This window comes from Oryzias latipes, chromosome 20, assembly GCF_002234675.1.
Source record: "Oryzias latipes chromosome 20, ASM223467v1".
Lineage (NCBI taxonomy): Eukaryota > Metazoa > Chordata > Actinopteri > Beloniformes > Adrianichthyidae > Oryzias > Oryzias latipes.
In genome coordinates this window covers 21678919-21701081 of record NC_019878.2, presented here as the reverse complement: position 1 = coordinate 21701081, position 22163 = coordinate 21678919, and the positions used below count along the sequence as shown (strand labels likewise).

Here is a 22163-nt window from a genome sequence, read left to right as displayed (position 1 = left end):
ATCTTCAATGTGGCAGATAATCATTTTCCGCCAAACGTTTTCCAGGGGGAAGGTATGTCTTTACAAACAGATCAACCAATGAGGGGAACATTTGATCGGAGCAAAAAAAAAACCCTTCAGCCGAAAAGCAGAAAAGATAAGGAAGCGTTCTGTGAAAAGAAATAAAACCAAACCAACAACACTAAAGAGTCTCGTGACTCCACTTAAGCCTTGGTCATAACCGCCCATTCCGGGGAATCCTGCGGGCAAAAATGAAATGTACGCAGTTGAAATATCACGGTTGTAGACCAGTCGGTGAACCCGTAGAGCAAAGATATTCATGCTGCATGGGCATGCTGTGAGCAACAGGTCAAAGCAGACACTTATACAACACGTAAGGGTGAAATAGGTCAAATGCAGGAAAAATCGTTGTACAGATTTTTCCTATTATTTTTTTATAAACCACCCCCAAATCCAACGGAACTGCCAAGGAGCCCATTTAGTGCTGGTCATGTGATAAGTGTGCGCTCCTATCATGTAACCTGAATATAAGACACGGGGAGCGTAGACAGTGTGGTTTGTGCGGGCATCCCTACTAATGTTATCACGTGCACGGCCGTTAGGTACAATAAGGAGCCAGTACTCGCACCGTACTAACGACAGCATCGCCCAGAAGTGCTCAAATCCCCATACGGGTGCAATAAGGCTTTATGATTTTAAGTGAGATTAAATATCTGGAAAATACTTGTCTATTTAAATGTTGTATGATTTTAGATACAAAAATACCCCCAATGGGTCTATTATTCTTCTACTTTTGATGAATCTTTGTTGACTGAGTAGATGCCATATGGCAGCTATGAGAGGATTTTTTTTATATGTATATTTTTTAGACTACTTCTAAGAAAGAAAGAAAGAAAAACAGAAATTGCTGCTGTGTGATGCATTCTTGGGGAAATGGTTGTTATTCCAGCCACCTGACGAGCATAATGTGGCCAAAAGAGTGTTCTGATGAATCTGCAGCAATCCAAAGATGCTCTTTCCGCCGCAAAGGTCAACTTAATCTAAGTCACAGCATCTCTGATGGGGTAAAAAACACACACAAGAAACTCTTTTTCCAAGAGCTTTTTCTAATTAATCTTCCTGTGTCAAGGTGCTCCAACAAGCAGGGTGCATTAACGATTGCTAAGGTTACAGCAGCCCACAGAGTTTAATGAACTCAAGGGGAAACCAACTCTAAATCAAGTCGTCCTCTGTCATCAAGGGAGATGGCTCATGTTTCATCACACGCCGTGAACTTGTGGCAGTTTCCCAAATGAGCTTGATGAAACTGAACGGGGAGCCCATTACCGGGACCTGCTGATAAATGAATCCCTTTCAGATATGTGAAGAAACCTCTTCTCGTTTATCTCATGTCAACATGAGCTCGGCTATCAAGCAGCTGGTGTCTACCTAAAGTCATGCCTTGTGATGTGCTACGCCGGCCAAAAAAAAACAAAAAAAAACAAAAGCAGCAGGAAATGTCGCCTCTCTTGTTAAGCTGATCTCCAGAGGTGCAGTTAAAGATCTTTAAAAAAAAAGAATGATTATCCAGGCTAAACTGAGGAGCTACATTTACTACGACGTATCCCCAAAAGAAAAGCATTTTTAATAACCAAATGGAATCAAACCTGCGTTTAAAATGTGCGAAAGACATCAGTCACTTACCGACGCCTTGAGGGAAAACACGCAACAACACCTGATTCCCTCCAGACTCGAGTTTGTTCTCTAAAAGCGTCTCCACAACTAAACAGAGGCGACGGAGACGCAGCTAAGGTCAGGGGAAACGATCCGAGATACGAGAGGGACTCCTCCTGAAGCCATCTTTGTTTTTTAAAAGCAAACAATATAAATATCCTCTAACTGATATATCATCATACTTAGGAAATATGCTGTACAGGGAAACATAGGACAAGATAAAGAAATAAAAAAAAAATTAAAAACAAGAAATATCCAAAAGCCAGCAAGAAGAAGTAAAAGCCTTATTAAACCGAATTTATTAGCAAACCCAGTGCTCCTACCATCTATTATAATATAAATAAATATACATATAGAAACATCTGACACTCATTTGTCACGTATAAACACACATTCTCCGTGTGTAATCCATTTACCTTTTTCCCTGAGATTTTATTTTTCCTCTCTTTTGATGGATAACTTTTTGGCAATAATTTTGTTTCTGCTTTGAATGTTATTGTTAGTGAGATCAAAGTAACTTACTTATGAAATTGGATCAAATAAATACACTTAGGAATCAATACATCCAAACTAAAGGGTGAAAACAAACCATCCGTCTAACTGCTCGACTGTCAGAAAAGAGAGACTTACAGTTTTATGGTGGGGTAACCACGAACGCCGAACTCCGACGCCATTCCTATGACAAAAACGTTCAAAATGTAAAAACTCTTCTTATTTATTTACTGAAAAATGACTCTTTAAAGATGTAATATTGTGAAAAATTAACCAAGAGATGAGAATTTAGTATGAATATTTCCAAGTACCAATTAATAATCTGTTTATCATCTTAAATCCTTCAAATAATCTACAACAATTATTTAATCAAGCATAATAAAATCCAATTAACTTTTCCTTGAAATTATTTAAATATTTACTATTAAAATTAAAGCATTTTTCGCAGAACAAAAATAATAAAAAAATCACTTAAATACTTTTGAGTGAAACATCTGTGCACAGTTGTAAAATATGGTCATTTCCTCACCTGAGTAGGCAGTTGCATCCATCTTTCCGACACGCACTGGCGAGCCGGAGCTCCTAAGCTCCGCCCCCACTTCATCCCAGATGGGTTCTAGTTTTTTACAGTAACCGCACCATGGAGCATAAAACTGCAGGACAATGATAGAAAAACTTATCATTACAACTGAGAGCATCACGTCAAAAAAATCAATTTAATTTCATTTTATGTTCAATAAAACATATTTCAGATTATTCCCTGTAGGTTTACATGAATTAGATTTTTGTAAAGAAAAAATATTGAACTGTCAAATAATGTACTGATTCATTGTAAACCATTTTTCACTGCTTTAAGTGCATTTTTGTTTAGACCCTAAACCCCTAGGTTCCAGATTGGAGGTGATTTAAAAACGAAATATTAAAGCAGCAAAGTTCATAAAAGCCTCATTACTCAACCGAGTTAGTCACTCTGATTGGAATCATGATCAGTCAGTACAACAACTTGAGTGTCTTTTAACATCAGTAAAGCTTGTTAGTCCGCTATTTGTCCTTTTGAATAAAAACCAGAGTTTGGTGATGTCATATCCTGCTAAGATGACAACCACAGGGTTATAATAACTAACTTTATATCAATTAGAAAGAGTCCAAGAGGTCACATGACCACAACTTAAGTCCATCTATTTTATCAAACTAAAATAAAATTAATGTGAATGTGCATTAAAGTCCCACTCTGGTGATTTTATGATGTATTTCCAAAGCGTTCCCAGAGGTCTTTTACTTATGATTATGCAATTTTTAGCCGAAATTCAAGGGCACAGTTTCTGCAGGAGTTTGTTAGACATTTGCCTCCAAGTTGTGGGTGTGACAGTTGACAAGCAACCCCGCCCCCCTTCCCACTGCTTACAGGGAGCTTGTGACCCGCCACCCGCATTTTCTACATCACAGATAAGCTTTTTTTTTTTCATTTACTTTAAATTCAAAACGATTTGAATACTCAGAAATTCCAATTTAAGCCTAATTTTCTTCATATACGTCCTCCATCATCAGAAAAATGCCACATAAACATGTTAAAAATACAAAAGAACACTATTTTGATTGGAGTGGGTCTTTAAAACGATGATAAATATTATTAGAACCTTTTGAAAATTAGACATTTGAGGAGATTTATACATTAAAAGTACAATAAAAAGTCAACGAAATTTCTTTACCATGAACGAGGCTAATGCTGAATATATTTATCAATTGATTATGTATTTATTTTAATTAAAAAACTATTTTCTCTATGCCTGATGAAATGAATGTATACAAAATGCAAAAAATAGATATAACTGTAAAGGCAACAAGCCCCGCTAGTTCTTTAAGTCAAAATGTCCCAGCATTGACCACAAACTTGACCACAAAACGTCACCATTAAACAACACAGGCTTTCCAACATAAAGCCCCCAGCCTTTGCCCAGCATGCATGGTTTGTCTTTCACTAATCGCACAGACACAGAGGGAGGTGTGCCCCCCTCCCTGATCACATCTGACCGGTGCCATCACAGCGGGATGATGCTCCAGACAGCAGAGGACCAAACTAAACCACCGCTCAATGGGCCCAGATTAGTGTGTCATTTCAGACTCACATCAACCAGCCAGATGTCGTTCACTCTGGTGTCTTTAAACCTATTAAAAAAAAAAAAAGGGTCACATTTAAATAACTTTAAACAAAAAAAATCTTAACCAAAAATGCTTATTCAATTAAAAAAAAACACACTAGCAGGAAGAAAAAAAAGATACAAACAGAACTGTGACGTGAGGTTACGACAGTTGAATCGATTTACGGAACTTTCATTTCCCAAAGTCTTGTGTTGATTTCGAAACCCAATTTACATAAAGTTACAGATATTCAAATTCAAAGACTACCATTTGAACGAGAGACACAAACAAAAACAACAACAAAAAAACGAGGGAGTGGATTACTTACGTGCTATCTAGATCTTCAACAAAGCCGAGCACCGTGGTAATGCAAACGGCCGCTATCACTGCGGATGACAGGAAGAAGCAGCAGAAAGGAAAGGTCGCGTTTGTCAATCAGGGTCCTCCTCATGACTGAAGCATCCTCGGCTAAAGCTGCCGCTTCAGCTAACCGTGCCCGCTTGGCGCCCGAAATCAGCTTTTAAGGGCCGTTTGGAGCTGATTTTACGATGCATGCCCACAGTTGAATGTTAGGAGTGCGTGAAACAAAAAGCGAACGTACCTCTAAGGATCACAGAAGCTTTCTCTTGTGCCATTGCTTCGTGTGGGAAGAAGCAGGAAATACAGCCGCTGCACTTCTTCTCTCTGCGCATGCGCAGGTTGACGCAGCGTTCAGAAGACGTTCACGAGGACAAGAGCTAAATTTAAAAAAAATCTAAATACCATAAACGCTTTTTAATTCTTTTTTTTTTTTTTTAAATAGCTCAGATTCTTTTTAAATATTCCAAATATTTTTGTAATTGTTCATATGTGCTTGACAGGTTGCCTACTAAAACTTTGTAATTATCTATCTATTTTCTTTTTTTTTAAACAATTATAGAAAAATGTTTTTGAAAGGATACAGGTAAATCAGAAGACTGAACATTAAAACAGTTAAACTTAGAACAACATTTAAAAGAGTTTGCATGACGCAAACCTAGTAAAACCGTAGATTTGTGGATAAAAGCAATGTCCAAACATTTGTCAGTTTAAAAAATAAATACAAAATAATTATTTTTAATCTTTACTTAAAATCACTCAATAGATAATAGCTATGTGGTCAACGATTGTTGTTGGTATCTGAGCCAAATGATGATTGAAATGAATGCCTGGGTATTTATTCATTATTATTTATTATGATGTGATATGCTGACGACTGTCTAATCTTCATACGGATAATAATATTAACGAAATATTGTGTATTTTCTTTTTTTTTTCTTTTTTTTCTTTTTTTTTTTACTTGTCCTGTCCAACAGCTAGGCAGGCAGATGAGAGCTGAGGGCCTCTTGTGTTGGACATATTTTACTTTAACAAGAGGGGTTATTAATCTTCAGACAAACCAAAGGTATGACTGAATAAACCCCTTTTGTGATTGAGGCCAAACTTTATTAATTTCAACCATGATTGAAAATCTTTGGTGTTGGACCGGACGGAAAAGGAAAGAAGGGAAGAAGAGGGAGGGATGTTAGAGAGGGGGGGGGGTGATAGTGAGAGGGGGGGGGGGTAAGAACATGAAGCAGCATAGAGCAGACAGGTTTACTGGTTGTTTATCATTACGGTATGGTTCAAATGTAGTACAAAAAGGGCGGGGCCTGTTCACACACACTCAAATACTTTTAACACACTTGCTAGCTGCAAAAAATGTTCACATGTCAACATGTACACAAAACAGATAGTGTTCACGAACGCATACCTATGCCTTTAAACCAACTAGTGTGAAATCTTTCATTCATTCAATCATGCAAACTATAAGTACAAAGGTGAGCTAACACATATACACAATATTGTGTATTTTCGTTTTTTGTTAGTTTTTTGGTGACAAAGTTGAATGGACATTAAAGGAGTGGGTTTAAAGAAGCTACAGCTTCTGCCTATCTCATTTTCAAACATGCTTATATCTATATTGGTCTTAAGTTCTTAAGTTGAATGACTCAATGACTATTGTTGTCAGCGAGTGTATACATTTATCTATTGTTGTTTTTTTGTCAGAAGTCAGAGCTCTGTCTCGCCCTCTGGTCACCGGCGGGACAGAGCTCCAAAGTAATGAGTGCACTACATCTCCCAGCAACGCCAGCGCACACTTCCTGGATGCCACACTCCTGACTCGTTTGCAATCTCTCACAGTAGACTTAAGCATTTCACTGAGCCTCACTCAGTGTTTGTGCCACTCTGCCTGCATTACCAATGATTTCCTTCTGATTCTGCCTGTTCTTGTGACATTTTTATAAGACGTTTGAATTAAATAAATGGAAAAAACATTATGGATTGATGTTTGAGCATTGGTTTAATAGCATATTTACTTGTAAGCAAAGATTCAAAAACATATACAGACCTTAAAAAAAAAGGTCTAGTGTTTTTGTTTTTACATTGAAATGGAAAAATAGCAAAATCTTACTTTTACAAAACAGCATATATATTTTAGGATTCTATAAATGCATTTTCTCTCTAACATTATACCATAACACACGAACGCATTCATATGTCATTTTTTTATCATTTGTTATGGGTTTGCAGTACATTTAAATACTGTAGAGGTATATTTCATTTTTGAGGTTTCTTTGAAACATGTAAAAGAATTATAATTCACATTAATTTTGACATAAAGAAAAGCAAAAGCTGTGTACTGTCCATAAACAGTACATAGTAATATCATTAGATACATATCCAATAAATACTGTAAATTTGTCATTCTAGAATACATTTCTGACTTTTAGTTCTATCAATATTCTCCTTACAACATAACAAAATTCTTTTCAAAGTTCTTGAGTTTATAATCTAATCTAATTTCACATATAAAACATTTTCTGAACCTGCTTTTTCCCATTTGGTTTCAAGGGTTGCTGGAGCCTATCCAGTGAAAGTGGGGTGCACCCTTCACCCATCCATTAAAGGGTCCCACAGACAGTCTACCACACATTCACATTCAAACCTAAGAGACAACTGAGAGTCACAAATGAACCTATGAAGGATGTTTTTGGGGGAAGTCAGGGGACTTCCTCTCGTGTTAAACAACAATATTGACCACAAGGTGTCACTCTTAAACAAAACTCCACATCCAGCTTGGTAAACTGGTCCAAGTTACTACTGTAAATGTTTTACTCAACATAATCTGACTGGAATTAAATGTAGTTTTAGAAAAATCCTATTTAACTTTGCCAGAATATTAGTGAGAAGTGTGTAAAAAAATATTCCTCCAATAAAGTTCTAATATTCATACATATTATTATTAGATATATAATATATTCAACAGATTCCAACATTTGACCAAAGTCTCATATTTTTGTTCTGTTTTTCTGAAATTGTACATCTCTAGATAAAACATCTGAAACACACTTTTTATTGCAAAACAAATCGTTTATTTTATGAAGCATCACCTTGCATCAAACACTCCTTCATTTTTGCCATCAGCTAATCCTCACTTATACAAAGCAATAAACATTTTTAAAGACTTGACAGTTAAAATGACAAATAAAACGTTACTCAAATATTATTTTCTATTATGTCAGGCTTTCTGTGCTCTTGAGAGCCTCAAAGCGCTGCAGCTGGCACAATAGGGCATCTATTGATATGTACTATACATTTAACAACGAACTGGTTAAGTACCAGAATGAATATAATTTACAGACATGTAGTTAAATAAATCCAACAGTTCATAAAAGAGGTGTAAGACAGACAAGGGTCTACAAGATCCAACTGTTTCTTATGTTTTGTTTTTTAATAAAAATAAGGTTTATAAGCAGATTTACAATTAAATCATTGGTTTTAATTCTGAGGAGCTACTTTTCCACAAGATTTTGTGCTCAAAAGTCTTTTTTATTATTATAGTTTGCTGAATGACAGAATAAAATCTAGTTTTTTCTCATAATTCTTTATTCATTTTCACCAACAAAATATAAACAAAATACGTCTAACTGACCCAAAAAAAAAGAGTGAAAGAGCGGGACTTTCTCACGGTGTGCATAGTGATCATGACTGTGCTGCTAAATAGACCCATTTGGAGGCGCGCCGAAGGCTCACAGGCCAAGTTTGTGAAGCACTGAATGCCTTTTTATCCAGCGGAGTAGGGACCTGGACTCAAGCTGTTAGCCTACATTTGAAAGACCTTCTGAGAAGACAAAACTCACCCAACAACAACAGTCAGCCCTACACAAACATGTGTTTCAAACACTTGCATTGCATACATGCAGGCCTTCATTTCAAATCAAGCGTTTGCTTTTTTTCAGGCAATTTAGTAGTACAGCAAAGTCATTTGTCTTTTTCAGATAAAGAGGGGATTTGTTGCTCTGATCCCACTCATGACATCTTTTTGGACCAGAATGACCTCAGCACAAACATAAAACAGAGCTTTTCATTCCACATTTTGTCACTCCTCAGCTGGAAATGGTTTCAACCCTATTATTTATCAAGAGGGTTGTTACAGTTAGATTAGAATCAAATCTAACTTAACTTTAATCTATGGCATTAAGTTATAAAACTTAAAAGCATTGTTTCATTCATCTGGAAAAACAAGCGGTATATTTGTTCAAATAACCAAGTGAGGCAGAAAGACCATAAACGACATAAATAATACTCTAGTTAGCGTAAAAAACTACAGCTTATATATTAAATATAGGTTATTTTTTTACGTTTAAAGATGGTTTTGTTCACCACATGTGTTGTAAAAGTTCCCATTAGTTTCACAGCAAAAGTTCTCAATTATATTAAACAAAATTTCTAACTAATAATATGATTGCTTTGGAAGATTTTCTTTTTGCTAATTACAAATAAAAAGTTAAACTTAATGTTAAAAAAACACATATAACCCCAGTAAGATCCTTTCCATTATCTCATTGTGTCAAAAACAAATTTTTTGATTGTAAATCAGACACGTTTACTTGATAAAATGTGGTTTTTGTAGCATTTACATGCCAAATACAAAGAATTTAAACCCACTGTGTTTTTGGTGTTTTTAACAGGTTCCTGCAGCATTTTGCCAATGATGGAGGACATATATTAAGAAAAATAAGCGTAAATATGCATTTATGAGTATATTTTATTCAAATTGTTGAATGCCATTGAAAAAAGAGCTTAGTTGTGATGTAAAAAACATGCTAGGTGGGCCACAAGTTACTGATGCATCCATTGCAGATAAATAGATCCATGAATTTCTTCGCTTTCCTCATCTGAGCTGGAATCTGGCTCCATCTGTACGGATGGAAAGCGCTGATATTGCTCGCAATTTTTGTTGCACCACTAAAGTTAGGTTGGGGGTGTGAGGGGCTGTAAGATAGCAGGAAAGAGTGTAAACAAAGGGATGAAGGAAAATGAGACTTAAGACTCTGAGTTGTCCTGCCCACAACTCAGAGGTGAATTTCTAAAGAACTGCTGCCACTTTGAAGAAATTATGTCTTCGAAAACGACACAGGTTTTTGGATTTTTGCTAAAAACGGCATCATCATAAGTAAAAAACCACTAGAAACACTTTGAAAATAGATCAATAAATGGACAAAGTGGGACTTTAAGGCTGGTACACAGTCTGAAACTGAATGCTGGTATAAAGTGCACCACAAAGTCGGAAGACAAACACGTTTTTTTCTGCAGGGAGGGAAACAGTTCAGGATGTGGTCTGCAGAAGCAACTCAGCAAACACATCCGTAATCAGCCCAAAAAAAAAAAGAAACACTTGATCAAAAAAGGGTTAATCATGTGATGCTAAAGTGATGGTCCAATAACTGAAACTTGTCTCTAAAAGCGCAGCTGATGAGTCCTCCTTCCCTCGTCTGGAGCGATTCTCCTAACCACAGGTTCCCAAGGAATTCCTGGCAAACTCACCGAATAAAAAAGTCTTTGGTGAAAACACAGAGTAAATGAAGAGATGGTATTATTGCATTCCATTGTTGTTTTGGTGCACATAAAAAAAAAACCTTAGGAGGCTGCAAGAAAAAGCAGCAGCAGCATCGCATAGTTCCGTCCGTTCGAGCAGATTTCCTTAAGTCTTTTCCAGCTTTCACTCCAGGATGTCGGTCTCAAAGGGGACCAGGTGGTAGTAGGACAGGTTGGTGACATACGCTTCTGTGTCCTCATTGACCAATTCTTCTTCATCTAACGGCAAAAGCTCTGTGCCGTCTTCATACCTGAAAAAATAAATCAAGATTAACATCGATGCTAGACTGTAGAGCTGTGCTGACAAAAGCTGGAGTCCCATGAAAGGAATGTCAAATGTTTTCTGTCTGAAGGATCAGGAGGAAGGGGTTCCTCTTTTCCTTCCTACACACAGCAGAGGAAGGAAGAGGTCCACGGACATGCTTCCTGTGCTTTATGCTGGAAATGGAGGGTCTCACTTAAGGACCGTTTCACTTAGTAACTCTCCAGCTAAGAAGGAAATCCTCTGATTTCCAGAAGAAAGGCCCTAAACTTGCTTTGCTTGCAATTTACTTCCCAGTCTTATTTTCTGAGTTAAACAAGAACATGACAACCTTCATGACTGAGACCAGAGGCAGATCAAACTTCGTCATACGTACGTGTGTTCTACAGAGTCTGTGGATGACGGTCTTTCTTTCTCATCAGGGACGCTGTGATCAAATACTATCGTTTCGGTGTTGGCCAGACAAAAGCCGTTGGAGCGCATGATTTCTGCAAAGTGCACAGTCACGTTTTGGTAAAGTCATCGAGAACAGGAAGTCCATCTGTTTGCTACACAAGAACAAGTACCTGATATCTTGATGGGACTCTGAAAGCAGGGCTGGATTCTGTGGACTTTGTCATTCCTCAGCACCTGGTCCAGCGGCGATCGTTCAAAGAAAGTCAGCATCACCTCTGACCTGGAATACTGTAGTAGATAGAAAGGCTTTAGAGTACATATCACTACTTTTCTTCCACATGTGCCTGTAAACACAGATGCTGCTAAACGTTTACGACATGCAATCTAACCAGACTTTCTTCTGTTTTTTGTGCATTTTTGCTCTAAATAAAAGCCTTTAAAAAAAATGTTTGAAACGTGTTAATAATTGGAGAAAAATGTATAAAATGCAAACTTATTGATGATAACAATAATAACTACAACAACAATAAGAATAAAACAACAATACAAAACATGTTTGAAAAGGAGAAGGCAGAAGCTTAGTATATTACAACAACAACAACAAGGAAAATAACAATAATATTAAAAAAAAGAACAGTGATAATGATGAATAAAATAAATCAAGGTTGAGAGAAAAAACAGAAAGCTACGATTTTGTGATTTTACATTGATATGTAATAATAGTTATATTTATATTGAACAATGAAAATCATTATATATATAAATATATATATAGACGGACAGACAGACAGACAGACAGACAGACAGACAGACAGACAGACAGACAGACAGACAGACAGACAGACAGACAGACAGACAGACAGACAGACAGACAGACAGACAGACAGACAGACAGACAGACAGACAGACAGACAGACAGATAGATAGATAGATAGATAGATAGATAGATAGATAGATAGATAGATAGATAGATAGATAGATAGATAGATAGATAGATAGATAGATAGATAGATAGATAGATAGATACAGCATATATACATATATATATATATATATATATATATATATATATAGTTGGTCCATTAAAGAAGTTTTACATATACATGTATATTTATTTATGTGTATGTTCCTGCTGTGATGAAGTTTTGATTAAATCAAGTCACCTTGCACGGCATATTGATGGCGTTCTTCAGCAGTCTCTCCACCTCATTCAGCTTTTCCTCAATGTCGTGTGCTTCTTTGATTTTGACTAGCCCTGCAAATAAATCAAAAATATTTACACTTTGAAAAACTTAAGGTAAACAAGACAGGATTTTATCAAATCAACCAATTTTCCAACTCCTAATTGTTTTCGGAATCTTGTGACGGTCAAACTAGTTAACATTTAAGAGATATTTACATCAAGTCTTTTATCCAAAATGCATTTTGTGTTGTTTTAGCACAAATTTAACAACATTTGGTACTTATGACAAAGGAAATGTTTTTACCCACTTCGAAGTAAAAAAATAAGACGAGTATGTAACTGAGAGAACAGAGGATAACAAATCAGGGATTCTGGCATCAACGGGGTGGCTGGTGTTGCCAGCAGTTGGCTGCTTCTCAGGGGGGAGTTGCTGTAAACACATTGATTTAGAGCGAGGCAGGGCAGCATTTTTTCTGGGTGCTGTATTGTCTTCGCAAAAGTCATAATAATGTTCTTTTTTTAAACAATTGTTGTTTTGATGAATTAAACACAGTTTGCGGTGTAGATGTGGGGGTTGATACACATTCTTAGAAACACTTAGAGCTTTAAACAATAAAAATCGTGAGATTGGCTTCTCAAAAGAACTTCAACTTTTTGGTGTCATGTATGAAGTTGGATCACACATCCTCCTCAATTTCAAAACGTAATATTTAACATCTACGTACCTTTGAGGACTCAGAGGGTTTTTGGTTAAATGTGATTTTTCTCAAATTCTCCTTATATATTCATCATACACATGTCGTTGTAATGATCTAATGGTTCCTATAGTTACGCGGAATCAATGCACTTTTGCATCCCAAAGGCTAAAGTCACACATTCTGCTTCATAGGTAGACAAAGCTGCTGTAAGCTGGTCCTTGGTTAGTCCTAGGAGCTAAGGATGTACTCAGACTGGAAAAGTCTGTTGGTCCAATCCGATTCCGCTTAACTTGGTCCGGATCGAGCCATGAACCTACTTTTGTCTGTATTCAGACTGGCTTCAGCGGGACATTTCTGCTCTGAACCAAAGCTTGTAAACAAAACTGTGTGATTAAAGATCTCTTCCGCAATTGGCCAGGAATTGCAAGGGTGGGGCAAAGGAATGATAGAAAGAATAATGGAAGTCCTGAGCTTTGCAATCCTTGACGGGATAGTTCACTTACCGTATTCAAACTTTAAATTTCATTTGACCGTCTGTATAAACCTCAGGTACAACACTTTTTACTTTAGTACGGTGGACGCATCCTGCAAGGCGGTTACTGAGGAGACACTGATAAATGTTTGTAGCATATAGATTGTCGGGAAAACAGTGTGAGAAGCAATGTGTATCACGTTTAAAGTTTTTTTAATAAACGTGCATTCATCTGACCACATTTCAATGAGTTGCCGTATCTCATCGTCCCAGTTGCTTCTTTCCTTCTCTATTTACATTGTAATGCCTGGCTACGGTGGCCATTTTGGTCCAGTTGTTCCACTCCGAGCATGGAGTCTATTCAGAAGGAGGAATCTAAGCGCAAACTGGAGCTCAGTCCGATTGGAAAAAAAACTGAGACAACCTCAAAAGATGGGTCAGAGAGGGATTGGGTGTGTTCAGACTGAAAATTTGTTCTGGATTATTGGGGGAAACAAATACTGGTTCCCTTTAAGCAAACCTAATGTGATCAGTCTGAAAACCCCATAAATGTTTTATTAAGGCTCACACAAAACCTCCCAGAGCTGCATCTGTAGGTAGAGTCACCTGTCCAGTCTGCATCACTATGGACTACTGGACTGAGCTTCTCACTGTTGTTTCTCCTAAAACACAGTTGCAGTTCTTCTGAGATGTCTTAACCTCTGTTGAACCACAGGGCTTTTGCTGACTTACATAAATATTGTGATTATCTGGTTACCACAAAACTTAGGTCCGGTCGAGTACACGTCATCAGATAGATAAGGCTTCCTACAGCCTCTCCGTACATCTTTACATCTTTCATTTTAGCATCTTCTGTATAACCCAATTTCAGATCACACCGAGTGTACATTACAATTTTTAACTGTAATGTACAATGTATTTAGAGTAGATCATTGATTCAAACTAAGCCCCACAACCTTAACATCTCTAAGCAATTTGACTTGTAAGAGCAACAAGCCAACCCAAATAAAGAAAACACATGTGGACACATCAAGCAGAAAATAATAGGAATCAAACTATGAGTGCCTGCTAGCAGTTGCCACACACAATGTAACAGGTAAGACCTTGAACAGTTTTAAAACTATGGAAAAGTATTGAAATGTGCATTCTGTGCATGTTTCAGAGGACTTGTTAGCTTCGAGTGTTTCCCTCAGGGTGACAACTCCCTGGACAGTAAAGTTGGCGGAATTTTGACGTCACATGAGAGTACTGACTCAGTTAAAAGCTTTGGACAGGAAAAAAAGAAAAAGTAGAGGATGCTATCACTTCCTAAACAAAACCAAAAAACAGCACACTTTAATAAACCATAGTCATAACTGCCCTTACGGGTGAATACTTATAGGTCTGCAATCTAAAAAAAGGGCAAACTTGCACTGGGCATGCAGGTGGCCCGCATGCAATATTAAGGTCAAAGACTGTTCATTAAAAATGTTTCTGCAAATTTGTTTCTACGGATATTGTGACACTTACTTAAACATGAGGGTAAGTAAGAGTAAGATAGGTGAGGCACATGTGTCCAGATGTTTCCTCCCCCCAAACCCTGTCAACTGCGCAAGGAGCCTGTAAGTGTTGTTTGTGTGATAAGTAGGCACCTGTAGCCCTACAGGCGCCCTACAGGCACTTCTATAGCACTGTGCACAAATGCCACACCTCATTTGTGCTCGGTCAGTAAGGAGTCAGTACTCACACCGTACTATCGACTAGAGTGTGGTGTAAGATCAATGAACGACAACATCACCCGTGTGTCATAAGTGTGTGCAACTTCCATTTTTCTTAAGAACCCTTCATGATACACTTGCCACTCACGCAACAAAGGTACATTCCATTTTTCATGGCGTCCCTTAAGGTGGACTGCAAGACAAACCTGGACTCACTTTAAGATATGGCCACGCCAATCTACGACCCTCCACGGGCCCAGGCAACCCAAATACCCGCAGTACCAGTATGGGTCAACCCCCTTACTGGTGCACATGACTAAGGCTTAAGCATCCAGAAATCTTTTTATGACAATGCATCCATTTTCTTGTAAAAGTACATATCTGGAGTAGACGCATTTTTCTCCTGCCGTCATGTAGTATTGATCATGAAACACCCTTAAAGGTTTTTATGTTCGTTTTTGAGTGTGAACCAGTCTGTTTTAAAATACTTTTTCCTGTCCTCTTAACTATCTTCAAGAAAAAATTACACTCTGTCTAGGATTTAAACAGGAGAAGATTTTCCAATACAGATGATACCAACAAATTACCAATTACCATCGTGTCTCTGAGGTTCTCCATTACCTGACGAGTAAACAACGAGTTAAACGGGGCTCTGTGTTCCTCAAACTCCAAATCTAAAACAATGTTGCAAGAGCTACTTTTCACTGCCGTCTTCTGCATTAATCTGATAAGCTAAAGGCGGCCGCATGTCACGGAATCTCTCAACAACTGACACGCCGCAATTTTGGCTAATATGCATCTAAGCTGCTGTACATCTGCTGTGTCATCACCATAACCACCAAGTCATCGTAAAACTGCCTCTTTTTTGTCTATGAAAACAATTTGGGCCTCAAGTTATAGCTTTGGAAAATTGATCCTGTCCTACGCTGTCCAGATATGTGAACGACTGCAAATGATTCCTGTACAGATCCTGTCGCGCAACTGATATGGACATTGAGCTACAGTTATGCCAAATAGTTTTGTTTATCATGACACAAAACCTCCTAAAATCCGAAATCTACAACCTTAGTTGTGAACAGTAGCACAGATTCAACTATTTTCTCAACAGCTATATCCATCTCAAGGTCACGGGGTTACCAGAGCCTGTCCTGGCTACTGTTGGGCGAAGGCGGGGAACACCCTGGACAGGCCGCCAGTCGGTCACAGCATACATAGGTCACTTTAATGAACAGACAGGTCGTAGTTTCTATCTAAAAGGCTAAACTCCCAATAGACTGAACTTTTCCTGTTACATCCCAACACTCAGAGGTATATCAAATGAAAAGCTTATATAAAGAATAAGTTAATTGTAGTGCGTAGGTTGATGGGAAGAGGTCTGCCTGCATTCCTTGATGATATCGTGCTTACGTGAACAATTACAACCAGGCTGCATGTACTCTGGGATCACATGGAAGATGAGTGTTATGAGGCTTTCACAGACCAGTGAAGCTAAATATGGAAAGTCCACCCGCCTCCAAGTCACCCTCTGACTCTCTTTCTCATCATGACATCAGTCCTAAATGCCCCGTATGTCTTTGTTGTTGCCTAGGAGCAGCACAGCAACAGGAGATTGGAGTTAAGACACTGAAGCAAAAAACGCTAGAAGACTTTTTCCCGTCAGTATAAGGAACTATTATTAGTATGAATGCTTATGATCTGTCAGCTAAAAGGTTAAAGTGTCTGCAGGAGCTGTAAAGTCTGCTTCGCCCACTTTTCAGTACGCTTGCGCCGCTTACCCAGGCAGAATAAAGAAGTGAAAAGTCAGTCATGAGATCTGAAAAGTCTCTTCCCAGCGCACCACGCTGGCAGAGAGCTGTCAACAACTCTGACAGCTATTTCTGGGCCTACAGAGGAAGTAAAGCTTTCCAACCACCACAAAAGGGATGTCTCCATTTGTACAGACAAAAGGAAAGCAAGGAGGAAACTTTGGGACAAACTGGGAGCTCTTCCAAATCTTTGGATATGCCAAGACACAGAGAAACAAAGCTGTGAAAAACCCTCCTGTTCACTCGTCCTGATGTCACTAACCAACTATGTGACAAGATCCAAACACATGAGATCTGTAATGAACAGCTCTTTTAGGACATAACCTCCATTTAAACGGACAAGTGAGAAATAATTTGATCCTTAATAAGGCCCAATGGTCTCATGGGTTCCGGTTTGTATGACTGAAAATGACACTATAAAAAGTGTCTTGTGTTTAGACACTAAACAAATATTTATGTTTAGAAAAAAACACATGAATTTATGTTGTAGAAGCTTTTTTATACAATTATATTTGGATTTTTTAAAAACATATTTTTACTTTTCCTTGATGTATTTGATCTTTTTTATCAAACATTTGCTTATAAACCAACAAACACAGGTGATAACCCTGTGGTTTTGCTGGTTTAATGTAAATATTTACAGGAAACCTGTTATTTTTTTAAATACAAATCCATATTTGTTTGAGAAATACAACCTCACTTTCACATGCAAGCATCTTCAAAATCTCAAATACTTGTGTTCTCCTTTATACTGTATCTTTATTTGTTTCTTGAACTGGTTACCATTTAAATTTGCCCTTTAACACTGTCAACCTTTAGTTAACAAAAACATTCTTCTTGTTTAATTTGTAGTTTCTCAAACAAACAATGTAGATTTGAATTTGAGCTCAAAAAACTTGTCCTTTAACCAAGCAAAATCATATTTTTCCACTGTCAATATGATGTAAAAAATGGCATTTTACCTAATACTGGTGTAATTTCCTAAAAATCCCAGTTAAATAGATGACTTCAGTCCCATCGTCCTCATATCTATGAAAACCATCGACAATAATTTCAATGAGGAGATGATATCGTCAGTGCTCAAACACTTAGACCCCCTACAGTTTGCATATTCAAACCATAAAACAATTTTTTTTTTTTTGATAAAATATATAAAAATGAAGAAAAACTAAAATTATAAGCAAGACTTTTAATTGCAGATTTGCCCTTGGGGGACTGATAATGTCATTCTATGTATCCATTTAAAAATCTTATGAGAAACAAGAACATAATTTAATATTTACTAATAAAATTGCTATTTTAACCCTTAATTTTTAAATCCAACATTTAAAAAAATCCCACCATGTTTCTTTATTGCCAACATTTTCCAATGAAACCAATTCTGCATTTGGGTGAACTGTTCCTTTCAGCTGTTTCCCAGTGATTGTCATGCTTATCTGGAACACCTGGTTTCAGGTAATCACCTCAGCTGCTCCCAATTGACTCGTTTTCTTGGTCAGTATAAAATCAAGTGTTTTTTCAGTTTCTACTGATTCTGCCATGTCTCTCTGTTATTTTCTGTGGTTTGCAGCGTTTGATGGGATTAGGTTATTTGATGCTGCTCATGAACTCCTAATTTTATTTATTTTTAATTAAAGTATGTTTCTGTCCACCTGAATGCCACAAATGGATGATTCTACCTGCTGCTTTTTATTTATTTATTTAAAACCACTAATGACATGATCCCTCTAGGCCACTTTCAATAAATTATGTGACGTTAATGGAAAAGTGAGCAAATATCTAAGTTACAAGGAGAAAAAACATTTTACCAGATGTATTAAACCATGAATTTTCCCATCAAAAAATCTTTTACATTAAAACAATCTGGTCTCAAAGTGGTTTTCCATTTCTTGGTGATTTTCAAGAGAACTACTTTCCGTACATCTGGACTATGACCTCCTTAAGAAGTTTAAGGAAAGGGCAAACTAACATCCATTTGGTGAATGAATTGATGAAATGATTCATTGATTCATGAATGAATGAATGAATTGGAAAAGTATTGACAGTTGAACCATCATGTCATCGCCTCATGACCAGCAGATGTGCGACGGCCCTGCTGATGTGACATCCCAAAGGGCATTTTGTGAATTATTGACTTGTTTGAACAAACTGTGATCCAGAGTTCAGTCTCATTGATTTTGCTTATTTGTTTTCCCCATAAGATGTTTCCCTTGTTCTACTAGATTAAAAAAAAAATACAATAAAATCCTGAGTAAAAAATGAAGCAGTTCCTTTGAATGCAGCAATCGCATTTTTGTGTTTTTGTTTTATTTTGCTGGCGGAAAAATCTAAAATACTCGGGAATAAACTGCAACCACAGTTTTATAGGAGTTTTATTATTTTTTCTAAAAAATTTTCATTGTACTTTTTAAAAGTTTGGAAAGTTAAGTATAAAATGTGACAACAACATGGTTTTACTTTCCTCTCTTAAATATTCTGATATTAGCTTTCATTCACTAAAATTACCTAACATTAATCCAGGTATAGGCATTTTTAAATTGGTTGCTTTCAATGTGATGTATTTTTCATTTCATTTCATTTATTTATTTGTTCCTTTCATGAAAATTGATGTTCAAATGTTTACATATTTCTCTTAAATATTGAACATTTTCATGATCAGAAGGGAGCAGAATTGAAGAACACAATTCTTATAATTATCTGCTCCCTTTTAAACATATTAAATGTATGATTTAATATAATTGAGTTATCACAGCAAACATGTAAAGATGAACAGAATCCAAGTCAAACTCGCGCATATTGATTGTGCACATTAATGTATAGAAACTTTGGAGGGAGTTTGCAGACAGGCATCTGAAAATGTCGTTTCATTCTGACAGAAGCCACAAACCGCTGAATCAATGTTTCATCTTTTTTTTTTACTACATTTGATGCAACTTTTTATGATCAACATGCTTAAGTGTTTATGTATTTTTTTTTTTTTTTTTTTTTGCTCATTAGGTTACTGCTTTTACTGCTTTAACTACCATTATTGATTCGAGTACAGGCTATAGAACTATACTGTTATATAAAGTAAGTACTGATGCTGGTATCTCAGCCCCTCCCACACAGTTCTGCTGATTCCTCTTTTCAGTGGTCCATTTGTCCTGAATCCTTGTGCCATTGCAGTTTACTTTAAATTATAACAGAATATTTTTTGCATTACAAAGAAAATGTAATGTAATTTTAAAGTGGCCCTTTCATCCATGAGCGCAGCTACGACCCTGACAGATGGGAAAAGTCCCTCCAAAATATTGTTGGTGATCTGTGGAGTCATCTTTTCCTGTCAGAGTCACAAAACCGACCTTCTATCAGCGGGCTTCTGGACAGCTCCCCTCCGTCCTCGGGGAAGGACTCCAGCAGCCTCCGGAACAGCCGCCCCAGGTCAGCGTAACTGCGATGCAAGTATAGGATGTTCCTGTCCGACCACTCGGTCCTGATCTCGAAGAAGTCCTCTTCCTCCCCGCGCTGGCTGATGATGAGTCTGCGGATGCCGTTCACCCAGCAGTCCCGCACGAACATGTTGACCAGCGACGTGCCCTCAAACACCGCCGATGCCATTCCTCCGGCGTCGGCCGCGCATGCCGGGGTGGGCCGGCGGGGCTTCGCGGGGCACGGAGGCAGCCAAGGCCGCGGGAAACACGACTGACACAGAACAAGAGACAAGACACGGGAAAGTTTCGGAAGTTTGCAGTTTGGCCTGCTGTCAGGCTGACGGCTGCGGGGGACTGCGAGGAGGAGGAGGATGGCTGAGGTCAGCCCGTCACATGCGTAATCTCAAACGAACGTGGCATGAAAAAAAAAACTTTAAAGAGGAAAAAACGCCCCTTAAGAACAAAACAAAAAAATCTGACGGCATCAACACAATACTTGTTTGTTTACTAACAAACAAAAATGGTTACAGGAAAATAGAAATGTGTTCAGATTTGAAAGCGTAATCATGCTTCCTCCCTTTTGTCTGTTAACTTTACGCAGTCTGGATCTGCAGCCGCTCCTCTGTCAGCGCAGTTTCCTCCCCTTTCCTTCCTTCCTCCCTCCTTCACAACAATTATGCAAAGAATGCAGCTGGCTGCAACAAAGTCCAGGTCTTTATTTCATTCATATAAGGACAAACATCTTGTATCTTAAGCGGATAGACTTATAATAACAAAATTTAGCCAAACCTACAATGTATTTTCATTAAAATCTGTTTTCACTCAGATTTTATTATACTTTATTTGCAGTTACACTAAATTGAAACACCTACTCCAATGAAAATGATTAGTTATTTGTGCTTTAACATGTTCTTGTGGCATTTTTCTGATGATAGACACATAGAAAATTGTGTCTTCATTCAAATCATTGTGAATCAGGAGCAGACCAAAAAATGCAGCTTTGAAATAGTTAGTTGTGAGATTGAAAAAAAGGAACCTCCCTGCTCTGCTCCATTCCGATGCATCCACTTGCAGACAAATAGATCCATGTGCGTCTCAGATGGAATCTGGATATAAACTGTACAGCTGGATGTTATTAATACCAATACTATGATATTGCTCATCATTTTTGATGTACTGCTAATTTTACTTTTGGGGTCTGAGGAGCTGTAAGCTAGTGGGAGAGCATGATGGATGCTCAATGGACTCAATGTCAGCAGTTGTTTCAATGGACGAAGCCCATTGAGACGACTATTGTTGTGAATGGGCTATAAAGATAAAATTGAATTGAATTGATGGATGACAGGAAGTGAGAGCAGGCTTGCTCCACCCAAATAGTCCCAATTAAAACCTAGAGGTGATATACTTAAATGCTTTCGGTTACTTCTTTATTGTAAATAAGATACCTGGTTTGAAGGAATTATAAAATATATTTTGCCATTACATCATCAGCGTTTCCGTTGACTATAGCGATGTGATCGCTACGCCGGGCGGCTGTCTGGATGACAGATGGAGGCCACTGCGGGATGAGGAAGCATCCAGCTAGGACCGCCTAAATCTTATGATATTTCACGTGTTATCAATGAGACAATAATGAATAGATCCCCTAGTTTGATTCTTGGTTTTATTTTTCCCCTCTTGAATTAATGAGGGTCACAGAGACACGGAATTATCAGCTTTAGCGGCAGGACGGAGAGCATACCAGGATGTGAATGAACCCAGACATGGAGACGTGATTACCGATGCTTTTGAAGAGCTTTTAAAAATAAATAACTCCAATCTCGTGTCTTCAATGCATTGTAATGAGATATACACAGACAGAAATGTGAAGGTATCCGCCTTTAAATGCAAGCATTGCTCATATCCGTGTTTTTGAATGACTTATCACGTGAATTAATATTTCGTAGGAAAAACATT

General features: G+C 37.6%; 2 protein-coding genes across 3 annotated transcripts in view; both read right to left on the bottom strand.

Moving 5' to 3' along the window:
• Positions 1-5053, bottom strand: part of tmx3 (thioredoxin related transmembrane protein 3) — a 42387-nt gene extending 37334 nt beyond the window's left edge. For both annotated transcript variants that reach the window (XM_004081160.4, XM_023949967.1), the window contains exons 1-5: positions 4946-5053; positions 4673-4730; positions 4332-4371; positions 2735-2858; positions 2344-2389 (exon numbers count right to left, since the gene is read on the bottom strand). In XM_004081160.4, coding sequence (XP_004081208.2) covers positions 2344-2389; positions 2735-2858; positions 4332-4371; positions 4673-4730; positions 4946-5036 — 359 coding nt within the window. In that variant the 5' untranslated portion in view covers positions 5037-5053. The remainder of the gene's footprint in view (positions 1-2343; positions 2390-2734; positions 2859-4331; positions 4372-4672; positions 4731-4945) is intronic.
• Positions 5054-7755: 2702 nt separating this feature from the next.
• pxdc1 (PX domain containing 1) lies at positions 7756-21071 on the bottom strand. The gene is made up of 5 exons (XM_004081159.4): positions 20139-21071; positions 12106-12197; positions 11113-11230; positions 10923-11034; positions 7756-10535 (listed from the first exon to the last, which is right to left on the bottom strand). Exons 1-5 carry the CDS (start codon positions 20392-20394, stop codon positions 10409-10411), a joined length of 705 nt encoding a protein of 234 aa, XP_004081207.1. The 5' UTR covers positions 20395-21071; the 3' UTR covers positions 7756-10408.
• Positions 21072-22163: the final 1092 nt, after the last annotated feature.